At 41.1% G+C, this 27131-nt stretch overlaps 2 protein-coding genes across 4 annotated transcripts in view; one reads left to right on the top strand and one right to left on the bottom strand.

Annotated features, from left to right (window-relative positions):
- wasf1 (WASP family member 1) overlaps positions 1–7351 on the bottom strand; it is a 59526-nt gene extending 52175 nt beyond the window's left edge. Inside the window, exons 1-2 of one of the 3 annotated variants that reach the window (XM_061052032.1) lie at positions 7282–7317; positions 6902–7125 (exon numbers count right to left, since the gene is read on the bottom strand). The gene's annotated coding sequence lies outside the window, so the exon portion shown is untranslated. The other 2 variants (XM_061052033.1, XM_061052034.1) reach the window with 2 other exon arrangements.
- A 706-nt stretch (positions 7352–8057) lies between these two features.
- Positions 8058–27065, top strand: cdc40 (cell division cycle 40 homolog (S. cerevisiae)). The gene is made up of 15 exons (XM_061052029.1): positions 8058–8276; positions 9005–9091; positions 9671–9800; positions 9902–9988; positions 10118–10257; positions 10659–10755; positions 11143–11282; positions 12951–13025; positions 13446–13491; positions 15970–16071; positions 17293–17408; positions 19094–19227; positions 22582–22658; positions 25346–25490; positions 26362–27065. Exons 1-15 carry the CDS (start codon positions 8085–8087, stop codon positions 26537–26539), a joined length of 1746 nt encoding a protein of 581 aa, XP_060908012.1. The 5' UTR covers positions 8058–8084; the 3' UTR covers positions 26540–27065.
- The last annotated feature ends 66 nt before the right edge of the window (positions 27066–27131 follow it).

Raw genomic sequence — 27131 nt, 5'->3', positions numbered from 1 at the left:
GGGCCTGATGTGTGATTAAAATAGATCCAGAGCATTCAGGGTTAGTGAGTGGGTGTGTTGATGACATCAATAAAGGTGCAAGGAGTGTAGCTTTTTCTTACTCTTTTCCACTTGACTGTATCAAGCTTTCCACTCGTTCTTGAATTGCAAACACGTTCAAACTAAAGCAAGAGAGCTTTTGTTTTAGCGCAGATTCTTTTTCAACTCACCACTGATGTTATGAAAGTGCTACCGACAGTCAGATATGATGCAAATGCACAAACAGTGAGGCCATATAGTCAACCAACTGGGGGGGGGGGGGGAAATCAACATTCTCACACATTTTAGAATAAAGGCACAGCTAATAAGAGACGGTAACAGGTATCAGCTCCAAGTTCATTCTCAAATCATTGTCAGCATTACATGCTTTCTTCAGCAGCACTGGGGTCAGAGTGTTACTTGTCCTCGTTCCTTTTAGTGGTCTTTGTTGGGGCGAGTCTATTACCGATGGTTCATAAAAACAGGGCGGCTGGTATTTTCTGTGTCAAGGAGAAGATGGTCCACAGTTACATATCGCTAGCTGGCTCCACAGTGAACAGCAGCACTATGCTAAAAAGATGCAGAGGGATTTACATGTGATCTCATGCATACACACATGAGCACAGACATACTCTGACACACAGCGCCGCACACACACATGCACCACTGCTACAGCTCAAGGACAAAGAGATGATGCGGCCTGAAGACACTGCCAGGGATAAGAAAGATGGCTGTTTTCTATAGACTGATCTCTGTACAAATGTGTTGAAGTATACATATTAGATCTGGACACAGTGAATTCCTGTTCTTATGTAATAGTAGCCATGACACACTCAAGCTGTGGGCATGTGTCTATAAATGAAAGACAGTTATGTAAGGGACTGCTGTGTCTCAGACTATTTCACAATGTTTGACGTCAGAGATTGGCTTTGATTTCATCATGATCATCATCATGATCATCATCTCACTACATCATAGGTAGTTTGAATTTTAAACCTAGTTTGAATAAGCCTCAGTATAGATAACCATGAAACAGCTACAGCCCACGTAGTAGTATTTCTTATGAAGGAGGAAGGCTACACTTTAACACAACCTCCCTTCACTGTCTTCCAACAGATTATTTTCTCCCCTGGAAGAATTTCATGACCTCTATCTGACCCCTCCTCTGCAGCAAAGATTTGTCTATGTGAACTGCCTGGGTTACCGTTTAAAAAGGAAATGCTAAGGCCGTTACACCGATTTGCTCGGGAAGGTTTTTCTTGCCGAGGATTTACGTGAACTTGGCGTTTCTTGTAAACCGTTAAAGATAGAAAAAAAAGGGCAAGATAGTCTTCCGATCTCCTCATCTGAGAGAGAAGAGAAGTGTTCTCAGCCTCTGCTGGGCTTTTATCCAGCACAAATCAGACAAGCCTCATGCAAATCTGAAGCAGAGCTGGATCCTCGCTGTGAGCTGTAAACGAACGGCCAAATATTGGCTCCTAATTGAAGGCAGCAGTTGTCTGTGTGCACAGGCACCCCCGCTGTGAAATTGTGGATGAACACACTTGGACGCTAAGAGGCTACTTCCCCTCTTGCTCTCTTTTTGCAGAACTTTCTTCTAATCGCTTCAGCATCCGTTCAGAGGCTGTGCCCTTGCTCTTTTCTTCATTTTTTTTTTTTAACATTATTTGTACAGCATTTCTACTTTATTAAACAAACAAACATGACACACAAAAGGGGATTGATGCTCGTTGCTGCAAAACAGTCTGGAGCTTGATACAAACCCAAATAATTGTTTGGTACATTACGTGCCTAAAAGAAAAGTCTACAGCGTCTGTTATTTTCTACTCCATTCTCATCTTTAATCCTTCACTGTCTTTTCCCCTCTCTTTCTTTCTCTCTCTTACTTGTGCTGCTACCCGGTGCACTTGGAGGAACCGGGAAGAAAAATTGGTGCTTATGAAAATCCTAATGAAAACTCAGCTTGTATGTAATTGAATACGGACTTTGCGGTCCTGACACGGGGGGTTCTAGCTGCAAATGGGAGAAATGTGGCTTGTCTCCCGTTTATTTGCCAGCACTTCATCAATCATCACACGTCACCACAACAGCGACAACCGGACGCATCTACCGGCCGTTCCGGCTCAATGAGAAGCCATCAGTAAAACAGGGGGGGAAAAAGAGGGGGCTGAGTGAGTGCATTAGAAATTCAACGAGAGGAAGTAACAGCAAAAGGAGGAACATACTGTAGGTTGTGTTGGCCATCATCGTGGAGTTTTTTTCAAATTTGCATATTCAAATCGAGTCAAACAAGCGCTCTGAGTGCAGCCGCAGAGATCATTTTAAAGTCAGATGGCAGCATTTGAAGCTATATTACACAAGGTACAGAGAGCATAGTGACCTAAAAGGCCTGGTACGTTACATCTGTTATTGCTTCACTAATATTAAAACCAAAGAATTCCCTAAGCGTGGACATTGTTTGCACACAAACAAACAGTGGCACACAGTCAGCAAGGAGATCCCTGTATCCAATTCACTCACACTGGAGCAGACTAAGGCTTTCATTGTGCTGAGAAAGCTATCAGACTACATTTACCATCCAAACGTACACATGACACCAGAGGAGAGGCCTGGACATCCCATAGTTTACGCCATTGTGTGGCTCATTTTGGCTTTCGGCGAACAAAGAGCTGGGTCAGTCACAGGACACCACCGAGCTCAATTTCCAAAATACCTGCCTATTACCGAGAGGAGAGTCGGTAAAGGAGTCTTTATTTGGTTTGCAAGAAACAGCCTCAAGCCACTGAGAAGAAGGCTGGAGAATTTTAACATGTATCCAGCCAATATGGCCTCCTTTTCCCTTCTTTTTTTTCCTGTTTAAGCAGTCTGCTGAACCACTTTGAAAAGACTTGAGATTATAGCCTCAACAAATACTAAAGCGTGAGAATGTCCCCTATTTGCAACTCTGCAACTAACAAATAGAAAATATTGTAAATCTGAAGATAAAAGCAAAAAAAAAAAATCATTTCCCAGAACTCGTCAGAGCCGTAATTGGTGTGGTGAGCGACATAGTGCTTGTGGTTGCAGTCGTTGGCAGCAGAAGTGTTGCGTCACAGTCTGTATGGACCGGCAGTGTAAATATGGCAAACCTAGCGAAATAACAAAAAGCAAGTGACAGAGAGGAAGACAGAGTCCTGCAGCTTGGTTCTTCCAGTTTGAGTACAGAAGGTTCTGAAGGGACTTTTTTTTTTTTTTTTCAGTTTTTGCCCTGTTGTCAGCAGCAAATACACGATCAGACAGGTGTGTTTCAGAGATATCCTGTCAACGCCCTCTTCTCCCCTGGGTGACAGTGACAGTATGAAACAGAGAAGGTGAAAGAGCAGGAAAGGCAACTATAAGATGGGCGAGTACATATATTAGGTGGGGGAAAAAAAGGTGGTTACAAGAGGAGAGGAGAAGTAAAAAAGAGTTTGGCATGATTTTGAAGAGATTTAACTAAGCTTGAAAATATTGATTTTCCAGGGCAAGAGATTAAAATACGGTGCTCTGTGATTACCGCAGGACTGAAACAATTTATGGGGCTTTCAAAAGTGTAAAATCTCAAGCTATTGATAATGTTTCCCACAGTATATTTCACAGTAATATTGGTATTGGACTCTTTGAACTGAACCCCTTTGTTGCTCATCCTTCTTGCCCTGTGTTTTTGGTGCATTCAGGTTTGCTCTACTTATTATTATTTTGTGGTTTATGTTGTGATTTATTTTTCTAGTTCTAACATTTTACGCACATGTTTGTGAAGCACTTTGAAAATGTGTGTGTTGTACAGTGCTATGCAAAAAAAAAAAAAGCCTAATAGCTATACTTATTTTGTTAAGACTGGAAGTTTTAGCTAACAGTATGTGTGATGGAGTTAGGGTTGTTTGAAGAGGAGAGAAACAGGATATGCAAGAAAGCGAAAAACTACCTAGAATTGAGAAAGTGGATTAAATAAGAACAGGGGAAAGAGACAGTCGGTGTAAACTCTGTCAGAAAGAGCAACAAGTCAATACTGAGGATGGACAAAGCGGAGCAAGGGCTGGTGGAGGCAGTGGCAGCAAAACACAAGGAGCGCTAGTCAGGCTGGCTAACTGGGTCCACTGTCAGACCAGTTCAGATCGTGGACAGAAGCAGCATTATAGAGCTGTTGGCCTCGCCAAGAGGAAGAACAATAGCTGCTGTGTGCGAGAGCCTCTGGAGCATCCTAACAGCTGGGAGATAGGAGGTCTGTCTGTGGAGCCACTAAATGGCACATACACATATCATTTATCTGCCTTTCCCGGAATCCTTGGCCCACCTTCTTCCCACCTCCTCCTCCTCCTCCTCCATCTCCTCCTCCTCCTCATGCCAGGCAGCCATCACTCATATTCCCCTCATCTCTTCTACCTCTCTCTCCATACACGCCCTTTCATTACGCCCTGTGTGATTCTGTGTGTCCTCCTGTCACCCCTTTGCCACCTCTGTGGAGACACACAAAAGAGAGCTAGAGGGGGGGGAAAAAAAGAGATATTCTTCTTTCTAGTATGAGAAAACCAGAGACTGGCAGAGGATCAGAGCCATGTCAACAAATAAAAGAGAGGTCCAAAAGCCCCCGCAGGAGGCATGCCAAAGCTCTTCTATCATGAGGACCTCTGAGACGAAGAGGAAAACACGAGAAGTGCAAACTGTGCAGGAATGTCATCCCTCACACACAAGAGTTCACAAACAACAACAACAGATAAAAACCCAGCAATATGTTTTGTTCTATTCTGGGATTACACCTGTAGGTTAGGCCATCTGTTGGGTACTGTTATTAAAATTCACATATCAAAAAGGGCAGATTACACAGATCCAGCTGCCTACTTCTTTTTCCCTGTTTGTTTAATGTTTTCCTGCGAGCTCAAATGTACCACATAAGCACCAGGAGGAAAATAACGTACCTCAATCAAAACTCTAGCAGTGGTGATGGACCAAAGAAAACATACAATCAGAACAGAGCAAATGTGAATTTGATCACTGGAATCTGCAAATGTCATTTTTAGGAAAAGACCCCGGATTCATGTCTTTAAGGCAACATTATACCCAGATAACATTATAGACATGTACACATATGGAATATAAGACTGAGCAGTAGTGAAACTCAGCCTATAGCCTCCACTCAGTCATGTGATATTTTGGATGCCACTGTTGCAGGCTGATAAATTTAACAGCTGCACAGGGTCTCAGATGGTTTGGTCTGTGGAGTCATAGCTGCGCCCTCGTACAGAAACCAACATTTTCTAAAATAAAAAGAAAAGTGTAAACATATTGGGAAAATGTACACATTTTGCGTCCACATTTTCTTGATTTAAATTAAGAAAATAGAACGACTTATAATCCAATCAAGGAATGTTTTTTTCTTTGCATTTCATGGCGACATGGCATCCGTCATTGTATGTGGCAGTGTTGCTAAAAAAGAAAAGAAAAATGTATACATGAGTCCTTTGTGTTTCTTTATGGTGGCATGAAGTCTCCACCAGAATAATAAAGATCTGACCTGAACCAGTCTGGAGAGAGTAAGTCTAACCTCATTACAAAGTAAACCCATGAGTCAAATCCTTCTGATCAGACGCATCACATGCAGCCACGACATCTTCAACACACTCCATCCCTCTTTGTGACCACTGTTTCACTATCTCAAGTCAGATTGTTATTTGAATGAAAGCTAACATGCTGCTGTCTTCAGCAATCTGATGTCAGCAGCAGCAGCAAACACAGACTTCTACCCCTGTCATTCATCACCACAGCTCTTCATGCAAATTTCCACTACAGGCTGCTCTTACTTTCCAACTTTTACTGAAAGGGGAGTTATGAAACATGTTGCTTGCTCTACTGTAAACAAAGGGGGATTCCTGCAGCTTCCTAAGACTGTACCCTATGAAAACATGTGGTCAGGTTAATGTGAACCATATACTGTACAGCAATACCCAAGCTGGCACCTTGCAATGCAACAAACGTCTTCAAGCTGTCACTACATATAAAAAGCTACAGTAATAAAAACGCCACTGTCGCTTATCATGCCCACTTTTCTTGATGTACTTGAAGTAGTACAAAGAAGGTTTCGAATTTCACAAAGCATGATTTTCACTGGGCTGAAGGCTACCATCCCCCATGACTGCAAACCGAGCTGGCTGGAATAGACCTCAGCCCCTTATATCCCCTCTCTCTCTCTCTCTCTCTCTCTCTCTCCGTGAGACGAGTTGATGCATTCATAGAGCGAGAATTCAATCACGTCGTGCTGATGTTTGCGGTTTTCTCTAATCACACTGTAGAAACACAAAACTCTACAGCTACATTACGACTGTGACGGAAAACTTAAAGGCTGAGATGTTTGGCGTCGTTTTTTTTTTTTTTTTTAGTTAAATTGTGTCGTTTTGCAAATATTAGCTCCCCGGTTTCTCACCGGCGTGATATTCCTTTGGACTGAAAAATGTCAAGACGCTGCTGTGGGAGCTTGTGTGCAGATGTGAGGCTTTGCAATTTAACACCCCACAAGCAGTCCCGTTACAAATCTGTCGTCAAATGATTCATTGCCAAGCGAACTAGTAGTGCTTACACCCACTTTTAATTCATAATACTGTCATTATTATTACCACATCTTGTCACCTGTGTACAGGGTTAACGTGGAAGGCAGTGGTGGTCAGACAGTGTTAAATTACCAAGACCGTTATGAGTCGTGCAGCTCCTGTTAATGTTACAACATCACAACAACCAGAGACTTCACATAAAACATGATGACACCGTTTTATGCTGCGCTTTCAAGATGAAATGACGTTCCCGTAACGTTTTCAAAGTCTTAATTTTAAAGTTTTAAAAAAACGTGACATTAGCACAGTGTTTAGAAAATTACCTGATACGTTTGATAAAAAAAAAATTCCTCTTATTTTCGTCCCATCCTTACTGAACAGCACAGCTTGCCACCGTGTCCAAGTATTTAAATCCCCGGGTCGGATCCATGATTGTCCTGTCTCTGATATCAAATGTACTGCTGGAAGAGGCGGCGGCGGAGAAGGATCCCGGCACCTTTTTCCAAAGGTAATCTCAGGGTGGATAGAGGTGTATCAGGCATTTAACCTGGTCCGGCGACGCAAACAACGGGTCAAATAACAAAAAAAATACATCCGTTAGTTTGCCCCGTCAGCGAGAAAGAAGAGCTTTCTTAAAGAACGACAGTCATTGAAGGTTATTCGCCAAGAAACTGCCCCTATTATCAGCGATAATGGTACTTACCACTCTATTGTTGGGGCGCGAGAAAGCGGTCCACGCACTGCTGCTGTGCTCGTGGGAGGCTCGCGGAGAACGTGCGCGCACACGGCAGCGGTAATTGGCTCGATGTCTCTGACCGTCACTTTGGGCTGTCCAATCGTTCTGTGTGTCCAATCGACACAGGTAAGGACTTGGATTTCTTTAATTCTCATTTAATATAGTTACTCAATAATAAGACCGCATGCGCAAGGAATTTATCATTCCATAACTATTTACAAGAAACTGATGCACCAAAAGTTAAATGATGTTAACATTCAAAAAAAGTCTACCCTTTTACATGAATGACATTGTTTCAAGGATATATTTTTTTTCCCCATGATTTTGTGCTAAAATATTCTTTTTTTATGTTTTCGAAAGGTCACTTAGATGAAAAAAATACTGCAACTGCATTTTAGAAAGTCAACAAAGTCTAGTTTGTCCAACAAAAAAAAGATATTCCACTTAGAAGTAAGTGATAAAGAATAGAACAGGAACATTATGTTTCACATTTATTGTTAAAAGATCGAAAACAATCGATTATCTCCAACATTTTTGAAGATCGCATGTTACATGTTTCACTAATAATTACAGATACTGTATTTTTTTTTTTTACTAAATCCTAAATGGATTGTGTACAACATCTTTCTGTACATCAATTAATTCGAGTCATTTTATTAAGTTAATTCATTTTCAGGTCGATGTCTTAAATTAGTTTCTTGTTCCGTCTTTCTTTTCCTTCACATCGGAAGTACCGCCCTCCTGCTTCCGGTGAATTCACAACATCCAAGATGTCTGCCGCCATAGCTTCCCTCGCTTCGTACGGTAGTGACTCCGATCCAGAAAACGACTCGGAATCTAAAACGAGTTCAGAGAAAGGTGACCCAACCAATCCCGATGCAACGGCTCATCTTAAACCATTAAAGGCTGGACCGACGATGACTTTGGCTGTTCTCAATTCAGCCCCCGAGGTTGCCGTTAAGGTGAGCTAACCGAGCTAACTCACGCTAGCTCAACGTTATAAGTGAATGTGTAAGTTAGAAACTCTTTTACGACACATTTATTATACGGAGGCCCCTTTCTAACGCAGAATGGTACATACTGATTAAGCAAGCATTTAATGTAGAGCGCTAAGAAACGTTTTAGCAGAAGTAAACTTAAGTCAGTGTAAGCGGGAAACACTGAGTGTAACATTGAGTCATGAATGAGACGCTCATCATTCACCTCAATAACACTATCTATAATAACACTATCTATGTTTCTTTAGGTTAACAGACCCCGGTGTTGAGTATTTGTAATGTTTTGCTTTGTCTTTGTAGTATAATTAAAATGTAAAAAGAAACAGACCTTTAATCTATTCGTCATTTGTATGTATAATATGTCTACACTCATGCACTTTAACTTATGTCAATACTGTCCATTTACTACTCTGTTTTTGCACATTGACATTCAATCTTCCATATTTAATCTTCCTATTTAAGACTAGTAATGCTACGTTAAATCCTGGTTGTATATATTCACATTCTTATTTTTGATATCTTTTAGTACTTATTTACTTTGTATTTAATATTATATTATGTTTAGATTTGCTAACATTGTGTTTTTTGCTCATATTGTGTGTTTGGATAACCTGCTGCTGTAACGCCACAATTTCCCAGTTTGGGATCAATAAAGTAATTCTATTCTATTCTATTCTATGTCTTCATGTTAGGAGTCTGTTGAGACTGGCATACACCTGGACCCCTTATTGAAGGAGGTCACTTATAATCCCACATATGAAACCATGTTTGCACCAGAGGTAAGTTTCTGAAGTACTTTTTGTAGCCTTGAGCTAAAGGTGTGTTTCAACAAAGAGCTAGATTCTATTTTTTTTGCTGTTATATTTATATTTACTTAATGCTCTGTCCTCATTAAGGATCATATAATTGTTCTACCAGAGCAAAGAAGACTGCTGAACCTTAACTGCTTGGCCACGGCATTACACATGACTAGTTATATCTACTCCATCTGTCCACACATTATTCTGTGTGTTAATAAAACACAGTCTCTATTTTATGTGATATTTTCCAAGTAGCTTATCAACTAGCACCTTGAGTGAAGACCACATCATGATTTGAAGAAAAAAAAAAATTGCAATTGATTTCCAAGTGACCTGTTTAGTCAGCCGGCCTCTCAACCGGAAGGTTTACGGTTCGATCCCCAGCTGAGCAACATGTCCGATGTGTCCTTGGGAAAGACACTTAACACCGCATTGCTCCCGCTGCTTCAGTGGCGGTATATGAATGGATTAGTGTTGTACTTACTCTCTGATGTACGTCGCTTTGGATAAAAACGTCTGCTAAGTGAATTGTAACTTGTAACTATTGCTTCCTTATAGTTTGGGCCGGTTAACCCGTACAAATCGCAGCAGATGGCGGCTCCCAGGAACATGTTGTCTGGCTATGCCGAACCTGCTCATCTCAACGACTTCATGTTTGAACAGCAAAGAAGAACCTTCTCCACCTTTGGTAAGCTAATGAAAAAAAAGCCTCCTGTGGTTTAAACCATGTGGTAGATATATTAAACCTGTCTGAATTATAGCAACCTTTCTGTAACACTCTCCTTACAGGTTATGCTTTGGATCCTTCTGTTGACACACACCAGGTAACAACTAATAGCTACATTGGTGCAGTAGATGAAGCAGAGAAAAATAAAGGTAATCATTTAAGAGATCTTAATTTAATTTGTTGTTCTGTAAAGCGGGCGTCAGTTATTTATTTACATGTACATTCTAAAATATTTCAACGAGATTCAGAATGTTAACGTCTAGCGGATCTTCGTCCAGGGTTAACTGTGTTTGAGAGCGGAGCTAAAAAGGCAGAGAAAAGGAAAAAGGTCAAAGGCGGAGATGCAGAAGAGATTGACAACTTCCTGGGACCATGGGCCAAATATGCAGACGAGAAAGATGTGGCCAAACCATCAGAGGTAAAGCTTTAGGGCTTTTTTTTTTTCATTAATCAAACTATTGCACAAGTGATAATCCCCCAAAAAAAACTGCAGCTAAGGATGGTAAGGAAAACTCCTGTGCAGTGTGACAGTTACAAAGCCCAAAGCATTACATACAAGATCGTTTCCAACTGTGTGTTTTAGAAACTGTAATATGGAACATTTACTGACTACCACATATATTCTGCATAAATGCTTTATAATCCAGTGGTCTACTGCACTCTTCTTAGATCAGGAACAAACATCATGCCTGAGTTATCCTTCTTTACAATATGCACTGAGAAAGCAGTTAATATGTTTGCTCATTTGTTCAACAATTTATCAGAGGACAAATCTCTTAAGTTATTTATGAGCAGTTTGTGATTTATTTCATTTTCCAGGATGAGCAGAAAGAGCTGGATGAGATCACAGCCAAGAGGCAGAAGAAAGGAAAGAACGAGGAGGAGGCTCCTGGAGAGGAGAAGACCATCCTGCACGGTACAGTGAAGACTTTTAAAATTATAAACTGATTTTATTTTTTAAACTAAAGTGGGTGTTTAGTGTTTGAGGATAAATTTGCCTTTTGAAAATGAAAACAAAAACATACAGGCTTCCTCAGCTGATACAGTTAGTAATGGATTGATATATGACCTGAAACCTTAATTAAAAAATATTTTTAGTATTCTCAGGTACTTTTTGTCCAAGGTATGACACTGTGCTTAGACTCCTGTTTCAGTTCCCCTGACTGGTTCAGGATGAAATCCCACAACAAATTTGTTTTGGGGGAAGCTGTGCTGGATACATCCTACAATCCAGTCTACTGTATTCAAATACTGCAAGAAGTTCATTTTAATGATGTATTTCTCTTTTTTTTTCTCCCCTCAGTTAAAGACATGTATGATTACCAGGGCAGGTCCTACCTCCACGTCCCACAAGACGTGGGCATTAACCTGCGTTCTTCTGAAGCTCCAGATAAATGTTACCTGCCTAAAAAACAGATTCACGTCTGGTCTGGACACACCAAGGTGAGTGAGATTTCTTTGATGTTCCACTTGAATCCTCCCTTTTGTGTATTAGTTAAGAAAGTACAAATTGACAGTTTAAAATAACTCTTAAAAGCATCATGTAGAGTAAATTCCAGTATGTCGTCCTTGTTCGAATTTTCTGCAGCGGACCGTGAAAAAAAAACCTCCAGGGCACTTTCAGCATTAAATGATAACAATGACAAAAAGAGCCACTTGTCACAGACATATCCACGATTATTCCATCTCCTTCAAAACACTGTCTTTATAATTCAAATATAATGGCACACTCTGGGTTATTCTGAGAAAGATCGGATCCGAGCTTTAGATCTGCCAGTGTGCTTCAGGGAGGGAGGAATCACTCAGGTTTTAAATTGGCTCTATCCGCTTTGTGCAGGAAGTCACAGCCTCGGGAGTCTCATTTGAAATACAAAGAGGTATGAAGAGATAATAAGCACATGGAAGTGCTGATGTCAAGATAATAGATAGACGATGGCCCTTCCTGTGTCACCAATGTTTGAGAGTTTTTATTGAGAAAGTTTGAAGCAATCATAGCTTTTGTAGCTATTAGAGTCCCAGCATGATTAGCACATACTCTCTATCTGTCCTGTTTACATTATTGTTCAAAGGGGCGGGAATAGCAGGGTAACGTACGATACAATACGATAAGATCATGAACATACACAGCTTTATTGAGTAAAATGTACATACCTTTACATTTAGCAGCACCTTTTACTTTCTGAATCAATCATAGATGCAACACTGAGGTACAGCAAGGATTACAAATTTCTCAGAGGGCGCGGCGATAGCCTAGTGTTAGTGCGAACACCCTATATGTGGAGGCTGTAGTCCTCCGGGGGGGCGGCCTGTGCCTCCTGTCCTGCGTGTTGTTCCCCACTCTCTCTCTCTCCCTGACTCTGTCCACTGTCCTGTCGCTACAATAAAGACACAAAAATCCCAAAAATAAATGTTAAAGAAAATGTCTCAACAATAAAAAAAAAACATGGAAGTAAACCTTAAGAAAAAATAACTTCTATTGCCATCAATCAATTGGTATTTTTCCAGGACACTAATTGATGTCTTGGATGTCTGTTTTTGTAGAACTGTGGAACAGTAATGTTATGCAATAGGGACACATTTGATCTTAACCTGAAACAAATGTGTGCAAGATTTAATATAAAGTATGGATTGGTGCTTCGTCTTGCAGTAATGGTTTAAATAGTAATGTAAAAGCTCCTATGAGAAAGGGGCAGTCTGTTTGTGTTGATTTTGGCGCCCTCTCTGGACAGAGTGGGACATTTGATCCCGTTTTCTTTAACACTCAAATGTATAGCTCACTCTGAATCTTTGCTTTGGAAGATATTACCAAGCCGTTCATTTACTGTGACTCACCGGGTCTGACACTTACCCTATGACAGTAGTTTACAAGCATTACAAAAAAGAAATTTGTATCAGTATTCATTTCAGTCTGTTTAATAACCAGCTAAGAAATCCTCACAGGAGCTTCAGAGGGAAATGTCTGTATGTATGTTCTCAGTCATCCAGGTCATGGTAAATCAAAGCTCGATCTAAAGTTCTTCAACTAAGTCCAGTTGCCTTTGGATCAATCTTGGATTTAAAAATAAATATTTTGAGATGAATATCAGTTTCTCCCCTCTGTGTATTTCTCAGGGTGTCAGTGCCATACGACTGTTTCCCAAATCTGCTCATCTTCTGCTCTCCAGCTCCATGGACTGCAAGATCAAGGTAAAAAAAAAAATCAACAAAGTGCTACTGTCTGTATAAACCAAACACCAATGATTATACAGAAACATGTTCAATAGACTGTTTTTTAATGATGAATTTTGAATTTAAAGTGTGAAGTGCTAATTTTAAGAACATTCCAAACCAACCTTTACAATGCCTCTACCTCTACAAAGAATAGAGGGAAATCTCTTCATGCCAGTAGGGCCGTGAACCAATCGGTTATGTAGGGTTTGACTGCTGTGATCAAGACCGCACTGCAAAGAGCTTCATCTTTGGGTTTAATCTGCCATTTGGCTCTCGGTATCATACAGACCCTGATTTTAATAATTAGTTTCTGGTTGTGTAATCACTTGTGGTTTTAGGATTCAGCGTGGTCAAAAATCTGTGTTCACTTAAAGTGTAACGTCATTCTCTCCACAGCTGTGGGAGGTATACAGCGAGAGGAGATGCATACGGACATTCATCGGTAAGTTATCTAAAATTTGGATATGGTTAACGTTGACACTAATTCATTATATTGAATAGAAACATGATTTTATGATCCTCACCACCGACGTATGACACTAACAAACAACAACAGATCATCAGCAAACATGCTGATGTGAAATATGCTCGAGGTCAAAAATGCACAGAGCCTTGTGGGAAATACAGGGCGGTGACAGACTGTGAGCTCAGCATTACTGCAACACTAATGACAAGTCTGCTGACCGCGGACAGTACGTGTGTTGTGTGAGGATTATTATTATTTATTTTTTTGGTAAATAGATTGGGTCTGGGGTGGTTTAGGCTAATAAGTGCAGGTCAGTCGTCCCAGAGGAAGCACACTGTCTGAATAGAGATTGTTTGCAGCTGCGGTTCTGCTTGTCAGCTCCTTCAGAGAATATGCATTATTCAGCAGCTGAGGGGTTTGAGAGGCAGAAAAGGGGGGGGGGGGGTACAGACACACACAGGGGTTGACATGCAGGAAGAGAGAACACCATTAAGGAGTGAAGAAAATGACACAGTGTGAGTGGCCGAGTGAGTTTGAGAAAAAGCAGAGCTGCAGATGATGTAATTTCTTTGTTGTTGTTAGATGTATACAGCATCTTAGGTTTTCACTTTGTTGCTGCTGCTTTGCTATCAGTTCCATCATCTGCTGTCTTATACCTCATTCTTTTTCATCAACATCCTATACTTTATATTTGTGATCTTTGATCCAAGTGCATCTTAATGTTTTCAAATGTTAACAGTTCTGTAAAAATGTAATGAGTAACTCAGACATCAATTTCATTTGATCTATGAATGTATTTATCAGCCATGTATTGTTTGTTGTTACACACATACAGTATACTGCTAAAATGTAGATGTTATTTATTTAATCATTTTTTTCACCTTTTATTTACATCTATGAAAGCAGCACAAGCAGCAAAGTCCTTTCCGTCCCTCCCGTCACTCAGCCTTCATCCTGATTATTTACCGCAAACTGTAATGTTGCCATTCTGTGCATTCAGCCGCACTCTTAGTCAACTCTACTTGACTGTTTCCCTTTTTCCTCACCCCACTATGCGGTCTGGATTTCTCCAGAAGTTCAGCTCTTTTTCCCCCCACTCTCATGAGTGAGAATGGTGCTGCTACTTCTTCTCCTGGTTTGAATTCAAACTGCAAACTCAACAACTGACAGCATTCAAGTCCCACCGTATTCTCCAAGCTAGCAGGGCAATCACAAAATGTGCCAATGTGTCCTATAAGTGATGTAAACGTGCTTCACTGCACAAACAACAAGATAAACAAGTTTAAAATGTACAATTCTAGGGCTGCGCAATTAATCACATTTGAATTGTTATGGCATTGCAGTAAACACTTTGCAAAGTCTGAAATGTTCACAGTAAACAAGCAATGATTTGACATTCATCATGAGTACATTTAACCTTGGAGGTATGGGTATAATAGGTGTGATTTCACACCATGTTGTTGGATAAACTGGCTAGCATGCTATCAGATACCCTCAGATTAATGTAGATTAATAATTTAGTTAAGAAAGAAAACTGTTTGTTTTTTCATTTTCAGGAGGGATATGTGGCAAACACATTGATATGTTACACAAGTCAATAAACAGCAGATACACATAGAAACTGTGACTTACAGCTAACATGCACTGCTTCATTTTTATTCATTTGTCGCACTTCATATCATGATCTGAGTTCAATGTTATTGCACATATTTTCATATCGTGTCGGCCTTCTGTCTCCTCAGTGAGGCCAGCGTTTTTATTTAAGTTTTACGCTTCATGTATCTCACCATCGTTGTATGTGCATGTAGCCTGTTTGAATTACTAATCAAGCAGAGCTTTGAAGAATGTTCAATGATCAGAATTGTACCCTAATTAGAATTCGTCTCTGTGTAAATGCATCTTTGTATGATATATTTAAAGTACACATACAAGCACTATCACAGCTTTCTCCAGTGGCGGCCTTGGCTTGACAGCAAGTCAGGTTAGAGCAAGCGAGCAGGCAGGCACTTAGCCTCAATGGACTCTGTTATCACCGTGGAAACGGTGTAGCCCTGATAAAAACCAGTTCTAACAAGGGAAGTGCCTGCGTTTGCCAAGACCCATGGGGAGCTCGCATCACCGGCATCGAACGAGGAAAAAAGCCAAAGGGCTGCTGCACAGATAGGGGGAAAAGCAGAAGGTGGAGAATAGTTGAATGGACAGACGGAGCGTTGACATTTTTTTTTCTCCTTTTTTCCACTCCAAGCTCATTTTAAATATTCAGTTTCCCTTTTCTCCCTCTGCCCAATTCATCGTTCCTGCACAGTCCTGATTTCACTTCAGCAGATTCCTTGCTCGTCTAATGAATTGTCTTATCAGAGTTAAGCAGCAGGGGGTTGACACGGTAACAAGACATGCTTACTTCCTGTATATATTTATGTGTATCTGTCTGAATTTGTCCTCCTCTTACTTTAGGCCACAGCAAAGCAGTGCGAGACATTTGCTTCAACAACACCGGGACGCAGTTCCTCAGCGCTGCCTACGATCGCTACCTCAAACTGTGGGACACTGAGACAGGTACGCTCCACCACTCTGATGTCTCTTTTCTCTTCACAGCCTCTCGCTGTGCCTCTTCAAAGTGACTGAATCAAGTGAGATGTGCTCCACAAGAAAATGTCACTTATAGAACATCTCTATTCATGTCTCGGTGAGAGTGTATTCAATAAGAAGAAAACTCAATACTCCGAGATATTCTCTTTCTTAACTCTTTATGTAACTTATAACTCTTTCTTTGCAGCACCTTAAGGAAGAACTTATGTGGGGAAATTATATCATAGTGATCCTTCTATTTCATGTAACCTTGATGCTGTGTGACATCAGATAGTCATGAGTGAAAGCAGCAGAACTCGACTTTCTATCAAAACATTTCTCTGCTGAGCATTCAAGCAAACGTCTGGAAGGTCAGAAATCAGTGAAATCGTGACTTCATCGCCGATGAGGTTACAAAAATAACGTCTTTGTGATGTTAAACAGTGGCAAGGCTGCAGAGTCCAACGTGTCACAGAACTAGTATGTTGTCTGTCATATCTTTAGAAAGTGAATACGGCTGCGTGACAGAAGTCTGTGATTCGACCAGATGTGAGAAATCTCAAATTTGTTTGTAAAGTTTACGGGTCTGAGATCTCACTATCCATTTCCCCATCTCCATTTCTACCCCTCTTACCTAAGAACTGCCTCTCCAGCAGAGGGCAGAAAAGAGTTATTTCCCCCCCCACCTTGTTCACAGGATCCTTTTTGGATCCACGTCACCCAAATACCCACATAAGAGAGTACATTGACAACTTGTTAAATGAAATGAGCAACTCATTTAAGTTGTTATGGTTTCACTAGTAAATATTTCAACAGGTGTTTCTTTTCCTGCAGTTGTGAGTAAGGGATCATTATCACACTTGGTGCATTATTTGTTGCAGATAGGCATTGGATGTAATAAAGAAATAACTTCATCGAAAAAAACTAAAATTCTTATCTAATAAGCCTCTTGGTGTCACCGTGAGTTTAATTTCCTGCTCTCAGCTGGTGCCGTAGCATCGTCCCTGCCGTCTGAACTAACACAAAGAAGCGCTGAACTTTCTGTGTTACAGCCGAGTTACCTGTAGCGACGGCGAACAAACGGCACTGAAAGCTGCCGCCTGTGTCCTTTTTTGAATTTTCAAAGCAACTTCATTGTGCCTTCATTAAAAGCCTCTGAGGACTATCCTGCAGCTCTGACGTTTTCTATTTCCGCCCTCCTCTTCACAGGCAAGTGTATCACCCCCTTCACCAACAGGAAGGTGCCGTACTGTGTCAAGTTCAACCCAGACGAGGACAAACAGAACCTATTTGTGGCCGGCATGTCTGATAAGAAGATTGTTCAGGTAAAGCCGGCACTGCGAGCAATCCAATCTCACCTCGTGTGTATTTCCCAATTGAGCAAGTACACGCACAAAGGAGTTTCTGTGTATACAAACGGCGCCCACAGGAGCATGAAATTCTCTCTCATCTTCCAGGACTAGTGCATGTATGTTTTTTTTTTTTTTCTTCTCCGAGGTTCAGCAGCTGATAGGAGCAGAGCAAGGCATTACTCTTGGGTAGTGTTGATATGGAAGAGAGGTGGAGGGAAGAGATGAATCTGTGATTTAAAAAAAGCAGAATAAATCTACAACAGTGTTATCCCACAATCATGTAAACTGTTTTTAGATCTTCTACACACAAACCTCCAAGGATGAAATTGTGTTCTTTTGCAGCTACACGCTGAGGGGTTTTATTTGGGGCATAACAATTTTCCTTTACACAATTCATAATCATGAACTAACTGCTATAAACTAGCTGTTATTACTTTTCCCCTCTCAGTGGCCTCTTCAATAAAAGCGGGAACAACATTTGTCCCCTAATAGTCCAGATGAACAGCAGTCATTATCACAGTATCTGGCACATAATCAGGGTTAGTTTTAAATCATGCAGTCCTCATCTGTTTTTTTTGTTTTGTTTTTTTTAGAACAGATGGCTCCTCTTGTGAGCGGCCCAAGGCTAAGATTATAAATTTTAAAAAAAGCAGAGGGCATAAATAGAATTGGATGTAGAGTGTGTTTGGACAGAGATGCATCCTCTTCTGTTGTTGCCTTGAGTCGGTTCTATGTCATTTTTTCTTTGCTTACATTTGAATGTGCAAATTCTCTTTCCATGAGTCAGCTCATTTCTGTAATGTCAAAAGGGCATATATTAGTTCTGCATTGGCCTCATATAAACACACTTCTCAGTGAGTTTACAACCACTGACACCTTAGTTACAGTAACAGAAGTTGTGTTTCTTTCAGGCCATTCTCATTCCCAGTATGTCCAATGTGGCGTTTGAAAGTTGATGGACAGAGTTTAGGTCCATCTGGAAACCTTAAGTCAGTCTTAAGTTCATTTTGGTGATGCTGGGAAGTTTTTGTTTTATTGGCTTAACATTAGAATGTAGTTACTGTGAATTAATCTAACCAAACAGAAACTTTTCTCATTATCAAAGTATGTCCGAACGAAAATGATCAACATCATGGCGAAGCGCTGGTATTAAACGCCCTGGGATGAGAACATATTGGGGGTCATTTTGTACTCAAATGAGCATGAAAAATGAATGAAACCTTTATTGCCCCTAGGGGAATTTGCCTTGCACAGAGATCATAACACTCTATAAAAACAAACATTTACAGGACAGCACATTAAAAACCCAATAAGCATCACTTGATTAAATGAGGGATTTCAGTAGCAAGTGAAATAATGTGCAGAGTGCCGATTTCATACTGTGTAATCAGAGCTTATTAAGCAGCTGAATACTGCTCTCTTAGTCCTCATCCTGGGCATTCTGTACCTGCGCCCTGAAGTCAAAAGGTCATACTCATACTTAAGGGGGTGCAAAGGGTCAGCTGTAATCTTGATGGGTAAAATGTGCTATGCAACAAGTTTGGTGGGGTATGTTTTGACTCCATCTTAATAAACCTTTACTAAATAATGTTTCTACTAGCCACAGATAAATGTGTTAATCTCCTTTTTGTGTGTGTTTTTTCTTTTCCTCTTGTCAGTGGGACATCAGGACAAGTGAGGTGGTTCAGGAGTACGACCGCCACCTGGGAGCCGTCAACACCATCACCTTTGTGGATGAGAACCGTCGCTTTGTCAGCACGTCAGACGACAAGAGTCTGCGAGTTTGGGAGTGGTAAGTACAGACTGACATATTCACACAGGGTTTAGGATATAATGTGTTGAAGTAATGGAAAGTGTTTTTTTTTTTTTTTTTGGTCAACTAGCTTGTCATGAATAAAAGGCTACAGATTAATAATAATGAAAAAGCTTCATGTGTTACAGAGTAGAGGAGGTTAAGTTCTATTATACGCTCGGTTGCACTTTAACATCTACTGACAACAGAGCCATCATTGAATCCATCATGTTTTTATAAGATGGGTCCCTAGAAGAAAAAACAAACACTATACCACGTCTTTATTAAATGCTGTCTTCTGATTACGTACTCTGTCACTGCTCAGGGCCGGCTGTTGCTCAGTGGTAGAGTCGGTCGTCACTCAGGCGAAAGGTCAGGGGTTCAGTCCCAAGCTCCTGTGATCACGTGACGATGTGTCCTTGGGCAAGACACTTAACCCAAAGTTGCTCCAGCTGCTTTGTTGGTGGTGTGTGAATGTGTACTAATGGATTAATACTGAAGGACACTTTACATAGCAGCCTCTGCCATCAGTGTGTGAATGGGTAGGAGTGACCTGCGGTGTAAAAGTGCTTTGATTAGTCAGAAGAGACAAGCGCCATACAAGCTCAAGTCCATTTACCATCCGGACTGAGCGGACATAAACAAACCTCCAGATATCCCTATCATAGACAAAGCTCGCCCAGCTGTGCTACTAATCTACTCTGAGTCATGCCCCCCCCCCCCCCCCCCCCCCTGCTTTCCATGCATCTGTTATGGTACGGGTGTTTTTGTTTTTTTTCATGGAGCTTACATTGTACATTCACAAGGCTCCAGCAGTAAACCCTTTTGAACCGCGTCCCCTGTTGCTAATAGTCTGTTTTAATAAATGTGCATTCTGAAATGATTCTACGATTGAAATAATGGACAGCAGCTGTGATGGAAAAAAAAAAATATGTGCTAATAAGGGAGTCTTTTTCTGTCCATCAACAGAGACCTCCAAGAGAGGCCTGCAGATCCACCAAGGGTCCTGTGGTGACAAACAGATATTTGTGGTTCAGGCATTAATGAAGTCAGAGTATAAGGATGTAATGGAGTAAAGCGGGGCAAATGAACATTTCCCATGGGTCTACTTGCTACACTCAATTGGGAGGGGTCCCGTGTGGCTTTTTTTTAGGGCAGCGTGGGAGCGAACGGTCAAACTGAACGTCGGGCCAAAGAGTGGCTTTACTGTCCCCGTTTCTCCCACGGATACCACCTGGCACCCGGCTCTAGCTAACCCCCCCACCCCCCACCCCCCACCCCCCTTGTGATAGCAGCTTCATAGCTGCATTAGCCGGAATCTACCAGAACAGTCTTGCATCTCCGGAATAGCAGCAGAGGAGGGAGGCGTAATTAAAATTCTATCCTCATTTTCAAACACATTCAAGCATTTCTGGGGAGACCACTTTATCTGTAGCAAGAGGTTCATCATGAGGGAGCAGAGAGTCGGTGTGAGCACCGGAGGAGGATTGCAATCGATACGAAATGTGCTGCAGTGTGTCAACTAGGAGAATTAGCTCTTGATCTTCCAGGCATTGTTCAGAGAGGGATGAAAACTGTAGGCTGGGCGGGACTTTTGGGACGATGATGGGAAGAGAAAGATGAAAAAATGTCGGAGACAGCGTGAAGGACAATGTCGGAATTCAATGTCGTCCAAAGTCCTGTGTTTATTTTCAGTTCTGATTTAGCTTCTTTTGTACCGAGGGGTTCTCTTGGCTGACTTTCATCGCGGCTCATGACCTTTTCAAAAAATCCCTCGGCTGCCAACCCAAATTCTTAAGTTATGTAAATATTTTCCCATCAGAAAAACTATACCAAGTCAGAATTAATTAACCAAAGTTCATTTACTCGTCTGTCGGTGGTAATTATGTTTTGAAAATCCTCTTTTCACATCAGCTCCAAATAACAAACAAAGCCGCTCTGTCTCATTTCCTCCTCAGTAAGACACGATCAGTGTTTGCCTTGTTCCTTCTGTCATGCAGGCTTATTACTAAATTTAACCTCTCTGGTGATTATATGCCAGAAAAACTAGAGATCATAAAATATGTGATGACGAGTATCACAAAAGCAGCATTTTTGTATATTTGATATATTACATAAAATATACAAAATGCTGCTTTTGTGTCTTCTTTACACGGCCTTAACTGCTGTGACACATACCAAACAACAACAATCACGCGTGTTATATTCATAAACGTTAAGATTATCACAGGTTTCTCCTTCCTTTATCTCCAGTCACTCTTCAGGCAGCAAAACATTCTCACTGTCATCTTTCTGGAGCTCAGAAGAACTTATCAGATGGCTTTGTTGTGTGTTTAGAGTTTAGCTTGGTTTGTCAGCAGATATATAATATAAACCTCTAATATCTGACTGTGTGGGAAAGCAGTAGCTCTTTAGCGCTACCTTTGCTACCACTATGCTACCTCCTACATTCCTACATTGTCGTGTATTTATTTGTTGGGCTTTTATGTCTCATATAGCATATAGTAAGGGAGTTTGGATGAGTGCTATATACATCAACATCATTTTCATTTTTGGTGAGAGTAAGGTACACAGAAAAAAAGAAGCTGAACTTATCCACACATTTAATGGATCTGCTGAAATTCTTCCAAGTTGGACACTTGCCGAGAAAAAAGGGGAACATCCTTGCACTTGCGCACACAGTGATGTAGATTTGAAAGATCTAATGTGGCCCAGAGGATGACCACCAATCAGAACGCCTGTGGTTCGATCCCAGACCCCTACAGTGCACATTTTTAAAAACAAAATGGACCTATAGTGTCTCCTGATGCCATAGACTTTGGTGTATGAATGTGTAAGATACCTTTTTAGCATGTGACCTCCAGTAGTGTATGAATGTATGTGTAAAAGATGGGAATGTGACATGTTAAGTAAAGCGCCTTGAGAGGTCAAAAGAGGAGAATAAAAAAGCTATTGAAGAGCACTCCATTTACCATCATGCAGCACTCTTAAAATAAAATACTGATCTCGTCCCAAACAGAAAGAAATAGCAGAGCATGACCGAACAGAGAGGCAGGGCGAGAGAGCCAAGAAGTGATGAATAAATAATTGGATGTCGGTACAGTTGGTGGTGCAGCATCAAAAGTGCCTTTTTAGACTGCGTGGAGTTATTTACACACTGTAGCCGTAATGATGACTGTTTGATTTTTTAATCATTGCTGTTTTCTCCTTAATGTCAAGCATTTGTTAGATGGTTAAAAATAATACCCACACCACAGCTTTGTGAATGTTTGTATTTGGAGCTCTTCTTGCTTCTCTGTGTTTCACCCGTCCTCTCAACTGTACTCATGATGCTTTGCACTTTTTTTTTTTCAGGGACATCCCTGTGGACTTTAAGTACATCGCTGAGCCCAGTATGCACTCCATGCCAGCTGTGACGCTCTCTCCCAACGGTAAGCAGGAAAAAAAAAAGACACTCACAGCCACCATGCATGGGAGCCTAAATCCAGACTTCTTACCTTGAGGGTTGGTCACTGCACAGAATAGAATCAAAGAACAAGGCAGACTCAGTTTAACCACGTAAATGTCCGTGTTATGACGACCAGAGACTTTCAGCAGGCTCTGATGTATTACCTGTGTGCTCTGATGTATACATCACTCCTTTGATTGGAGCTCTTGGTGTGCCAACAGTCACATACAGACGGTTGAGTTCTGTTCAAACACTTCTATGCTAAGTGTTGTGAGGAGCCGTAGAGAGCACAGCAGCCAGCAGTTTCAATTAATGACATGTCAGAAAGGGACGAGAGAGAAGATGCATCGAGGGGAAATAACAGCCGGTTTGCATTTGTTGTGGTGATATTTCTCTGTTGAATTTAACGATTGAGCCTGTGATGAAAAGATGCACTCAAAGAGAGAATATATTGAATGAGTAGAATATTTGATGACATATTATATTAATACTTGTATCCATCCTCTATGAATAATGTGATTGATTGATACCAAACTCATATTTGTATATTAGATATAAACTACTGTGAGGAGACAATTAGCTTAGCATAGCAAGAAGACTGAAAGTCTGAAGGGGGATTAAGATGCAGAAAGGTAAAAAGAAAAAACTTCAGTCTTCATGGGGAGCAGACTGAGGAATGGCAGCTATTCTTTAAAAGATCCCTGCTAAGTCGTATTATTTAAGCTGTCTGTTGGCATTGCACAGAAGCGCTCTGAAAGAATTATAGATTTCAAATGCTAACTATAATGAAGGAAATTGAAGCGGGCGTACATCCATACATTATCTTTACCTTATTTTCCTGTGATGACACGAACATGTCGGTTTTCTTGAGATCTTGACTTATTTATCATGTTTCCTTGGGATAAGAAAGCTAGTTTTCCCAATTTGACAGACTCATACATCTCATTATGTTGAGATAAATAACGCATTAGGTGGGACAACAGGCTAAGCCTATTTCCTGTTTGTTGTTTGCTTTTAACCACTTTGCTTGAGATCTTGTTATATATTTTTTTCCCCCAAACAACAACCAGAAATCACAGGGAAACGGATTAAATACGATGCATGGATGCATTTCTGCTTCTATAGATTATCACTGCTGCATTACGTAAGAGTTCTCAATAAACACTGGTGAGCTGTAAGTACCTTAACAGTCAGTGACACATAAGCAAAGATTTGAGATCGTCTGAGACCTAAACTCATCCAAGACTGAACAGGTGGTCTTCCTCTTCAAATGCTGCATTCTGTTTTAATCAGAAATTCCCCGTCACACTCCATCAGCTTCAACTACTATGAGCCTCCGCGCCTCTGTTCCCTTTATCTGTGCCTTCCTTGATTCCTCGCCTTGAAGTACTCTCCCCACGTCTCTGTTCTCTCTTTTGGCCAGCGTTCTTATTTGTCTAAACACGGTTTGTGTTTCCTTAGTGTCTGAATAATGAATGGGGGCTGAGTTGGACACCATGCAGTTTCTCTCTCTCCCGCTTAAATGGCATCTACCTCCCCCCTACACACACACACACACACACACACACACACACACACACACACACACACAAACTCACACACACCTTGGCACACTCCATCCGCACTCACACTCTCTGTCGCTTGCCATCTTCATGAAGCATAGAGAGTCTGAAAGCACTGAAAAAATTGAACGGGTTGTTTCCATACCCCTGCATCTATTGCATTATAGTCGTTTTCATTTATGTTTTTTAAAGAAGGATGTAAGGAGACGACACACGCACGCACACACACACACACACACACACAGATACTGGATCTCTTTCCTCATACCACATTCATAAATTCCATCATGTTTCCTTTCAAGATGTGCACTGAGTCGTGTAATGCTTTGACGCTGAAGTGCAGCCTCTTATCGCTGTGGAGTGACTTTGAGGCTGAAGCCCTGTCAGAGGCTAAAAGTATTCTCTAACATAGATCTGATGAAAACACTCTTTGAACTCTGCGCAGAACTTCAAATGTCCACATTTCAGTTTTTTTGTTCAATCTGCGTCCTTGAAGCATTTCTCTCAAACTATCATGTACCTCTTGTTAAAGATATTTGACTCGACTTGATACCAACTAGATCTGGCTCGTTACTAAGCCAGCTCTAGCCCTCAGGAACTTTATTGGCAGGCGCTGTGAGACTGTATCATATCCAAGATACAAGCGGCTGCGTGTTTGACATTTAGCTGCTCGGAATCATGCTAATGAGACAAACTAGCAGGCTAATTGGCACTTTTGAACTTGTTGTGGCAACCTTTAAAGCTGAGACATACTTGTTTTTTAAATTATTAATGCAAACACAAACTCTTGCCTGTCCCCCTTCATGTGTTAATAGACAGTTCAGCAGGGTTTGGTTGCATGTAGTAAGAACAGTAGCAGAACTTGCTGGCAAAAATGCAATGCATATAATCAGATATTTATATATAAATGTATATGGAGAAGCTAGCTGCTACTGCGAACAAAAGTAAGAAGAGCATATTTTTAACTAAATCATCTAGCTTCGCAGGAAGCTTAGAAATAGTGCCCGGCAGCCTCGGATTCAAAGATTGCTGCAGCAGTACTGTGCAAATGCTCTACCACTTGTGATTAGCCGTTAGCTTATTTCTGCTTGCCTGTTTCTGACCCAAGGTAAATGGCTAGCGTGCCAGTCCATGGACAACCAGATCCTGATCTTTGGAGCCCAAAACCGCTTCAGACTGAACAAGAAGAAAGTCTTCAAAGGACACATGGTCGCTGGCTACGCCTGCCAAGTGGATTTCTCTCCTGACATGAGGTAAGCCTTTTTTCTTTCTTTCTTTTTTTTTTTTTTTAATGGAAGACATATTTTTCCTGCTTTCTATTTCTTTTATTGAGACATTGAGACAGGACGGTGGATAGAGTTGGAATTTAGGGAGAGAGAGAGAGAGAGTGGGGAATGACATGCAGGGAAAGAAGCCACATATCGAATTCTAACCGAGGCCGTCAGCTTCGAGGACTACAGCCTCTGTTCATGGGGTGCACAAACTAACTGCTAGGCCCTTGCCTTTACTTTTTTAATCCATTTCTCTGATGAAGGGCAACTGAGAGTCTCGCAGCTGATCAGTAGTTTCACTTTTACTGAACAAGAAATCATTGTATTTCAGTAAATGAAAAGTAAAGTGATAAAAAAGGTTCACAGTGAGGAAGTAGAACTTAACATCTTTAGAATGACATTATGCAGATAGCGCTGTTCACCTCCTGTCCTCTAAAACACCTCCTGCTACTGAAGAGCTGCAGACAGCGGCCTCTTCATATTAACTCATGTATAAGCTCAGCGTGGAGCTCTAACTAGGACAGTCCAGCATGCTAATTTTAGCTATAACACTCATTCAGACCTGCTCTCTTCCCTCTTCTCACTCACCACCTCCCACGTCTGTGAGCAGGTGCCCTAACTTCCTCCTTTCACCATAGCAACCCACAACTCCTGGCTTGACTAAAATATCCAAAATTTCCAACTCCCACCTTTTGGCAGGTGAAGCGGAGACTGTAGAATTTTTTTTTAGCAAAGTGTTAATCTCTCCATCCTCTCGCCCTCTCGCCCTCTCTCTCTCTCTCTCTCTCTCTCTCTCTCTCTCTCTCTCTCTCTCTCTCTCTGTTTTTCTCCTGGCTCTCTTCCGTTTTTCCAGCTACGTGGTTTCAGGAGATGCAGATGGGAAGCTGAACATTTGGGATTGGAAGACCACCAAGCTTTACCACAGGATCAAGGCTCACGATAAGGTGTGCATCAGCGCCCTGTGGCATCCGCACGAAACCTCCAAGGTCATCACATGCGGTTGGGACGGACAAATCAAACTCTGGGACTAGATGTTTATCCTTGATGTGTTTGTGTCCGTGTGCTGAACTGGTCCACCTAATACAGACAGAAAGAGACTGGTTGTCTCACTGACTTAGTGAAAAACTTTGAGTGAAAGCCACAGGACTGGTATCCAGTCTTATTGTAGCAGTGTATTTTCATATCCCGTTGCAAGATTTCATAATGTGTCCCATGTGTCATGTGTACAAAGATGAACACAAACATACTTTTAGAAACTGTTTATATCCCAGGAGGCAAATGAGAGGAGTACCTTGGTGTTATTTTACATGTTTTTTTTAATGTTCTGTGTTGTATGCCTTCGTAGAAACGATTCATTTTCAATTTTATGACCATCCCTTTGTGGAAATAAAAGTTCTGTACATTTGACCTGTTAGAAAATGGAGCATTGTTTCCTTGGAAACGGGTTTCTTCATCCTTGAATCAAAACAGAAACATGATTAGAAATCTGACACAATTTTTTTTTTTCCTGAAGGTTTCCTCTTTTTATTAAACTGCGTCAAACGATTTGGCAAATTACATGAAGTGGAGCCTGATTCAATTCGTTATCTTTATTGTTTCGGTTGTCAGTCGTGTATTCATCTG

Source organism: Labrus mixtus, chromosome 12 (assembly GCF_963584025.1).
Source record: "Labrus mixtus chromosome 12, fLabMix1.1, whole genome shotgun sequence".
Lineage (NCBI taxonomy): Eukaryota > Metazoa > Chordata > Actinopteri > Labriformes > Labridae > Labrus > Labrus mixtus.
This window is presented reverse-complemented; position numbering and strand designations above follow the sequence as displayed.

Bases quoted from the DNA above. Each gene is read 5' to 3' on its own strand.
- cdc40 (XM_061052029.1), top strand. From the start codon at position 8,085: ATGTCTGCCGCCATAGCTTCCCTCGCTTCGTACGGTAGTGACTCCGAT. The intron at 9,801-9,901 runs GTAAGCTAATGA...CTCTCCTTACAG, and splicing joins AAGAACCTTCTCCACCTTTG to GTTATGCTTTGGATCCTTCT. The intron at 22,659-25,345 runs GTAAGCAGGAAA...TTCTGACCCAAG, and splicing joins TGTGACGCTCTCTCCCAACG to GTAAATGGCTAGCGTGCCAG.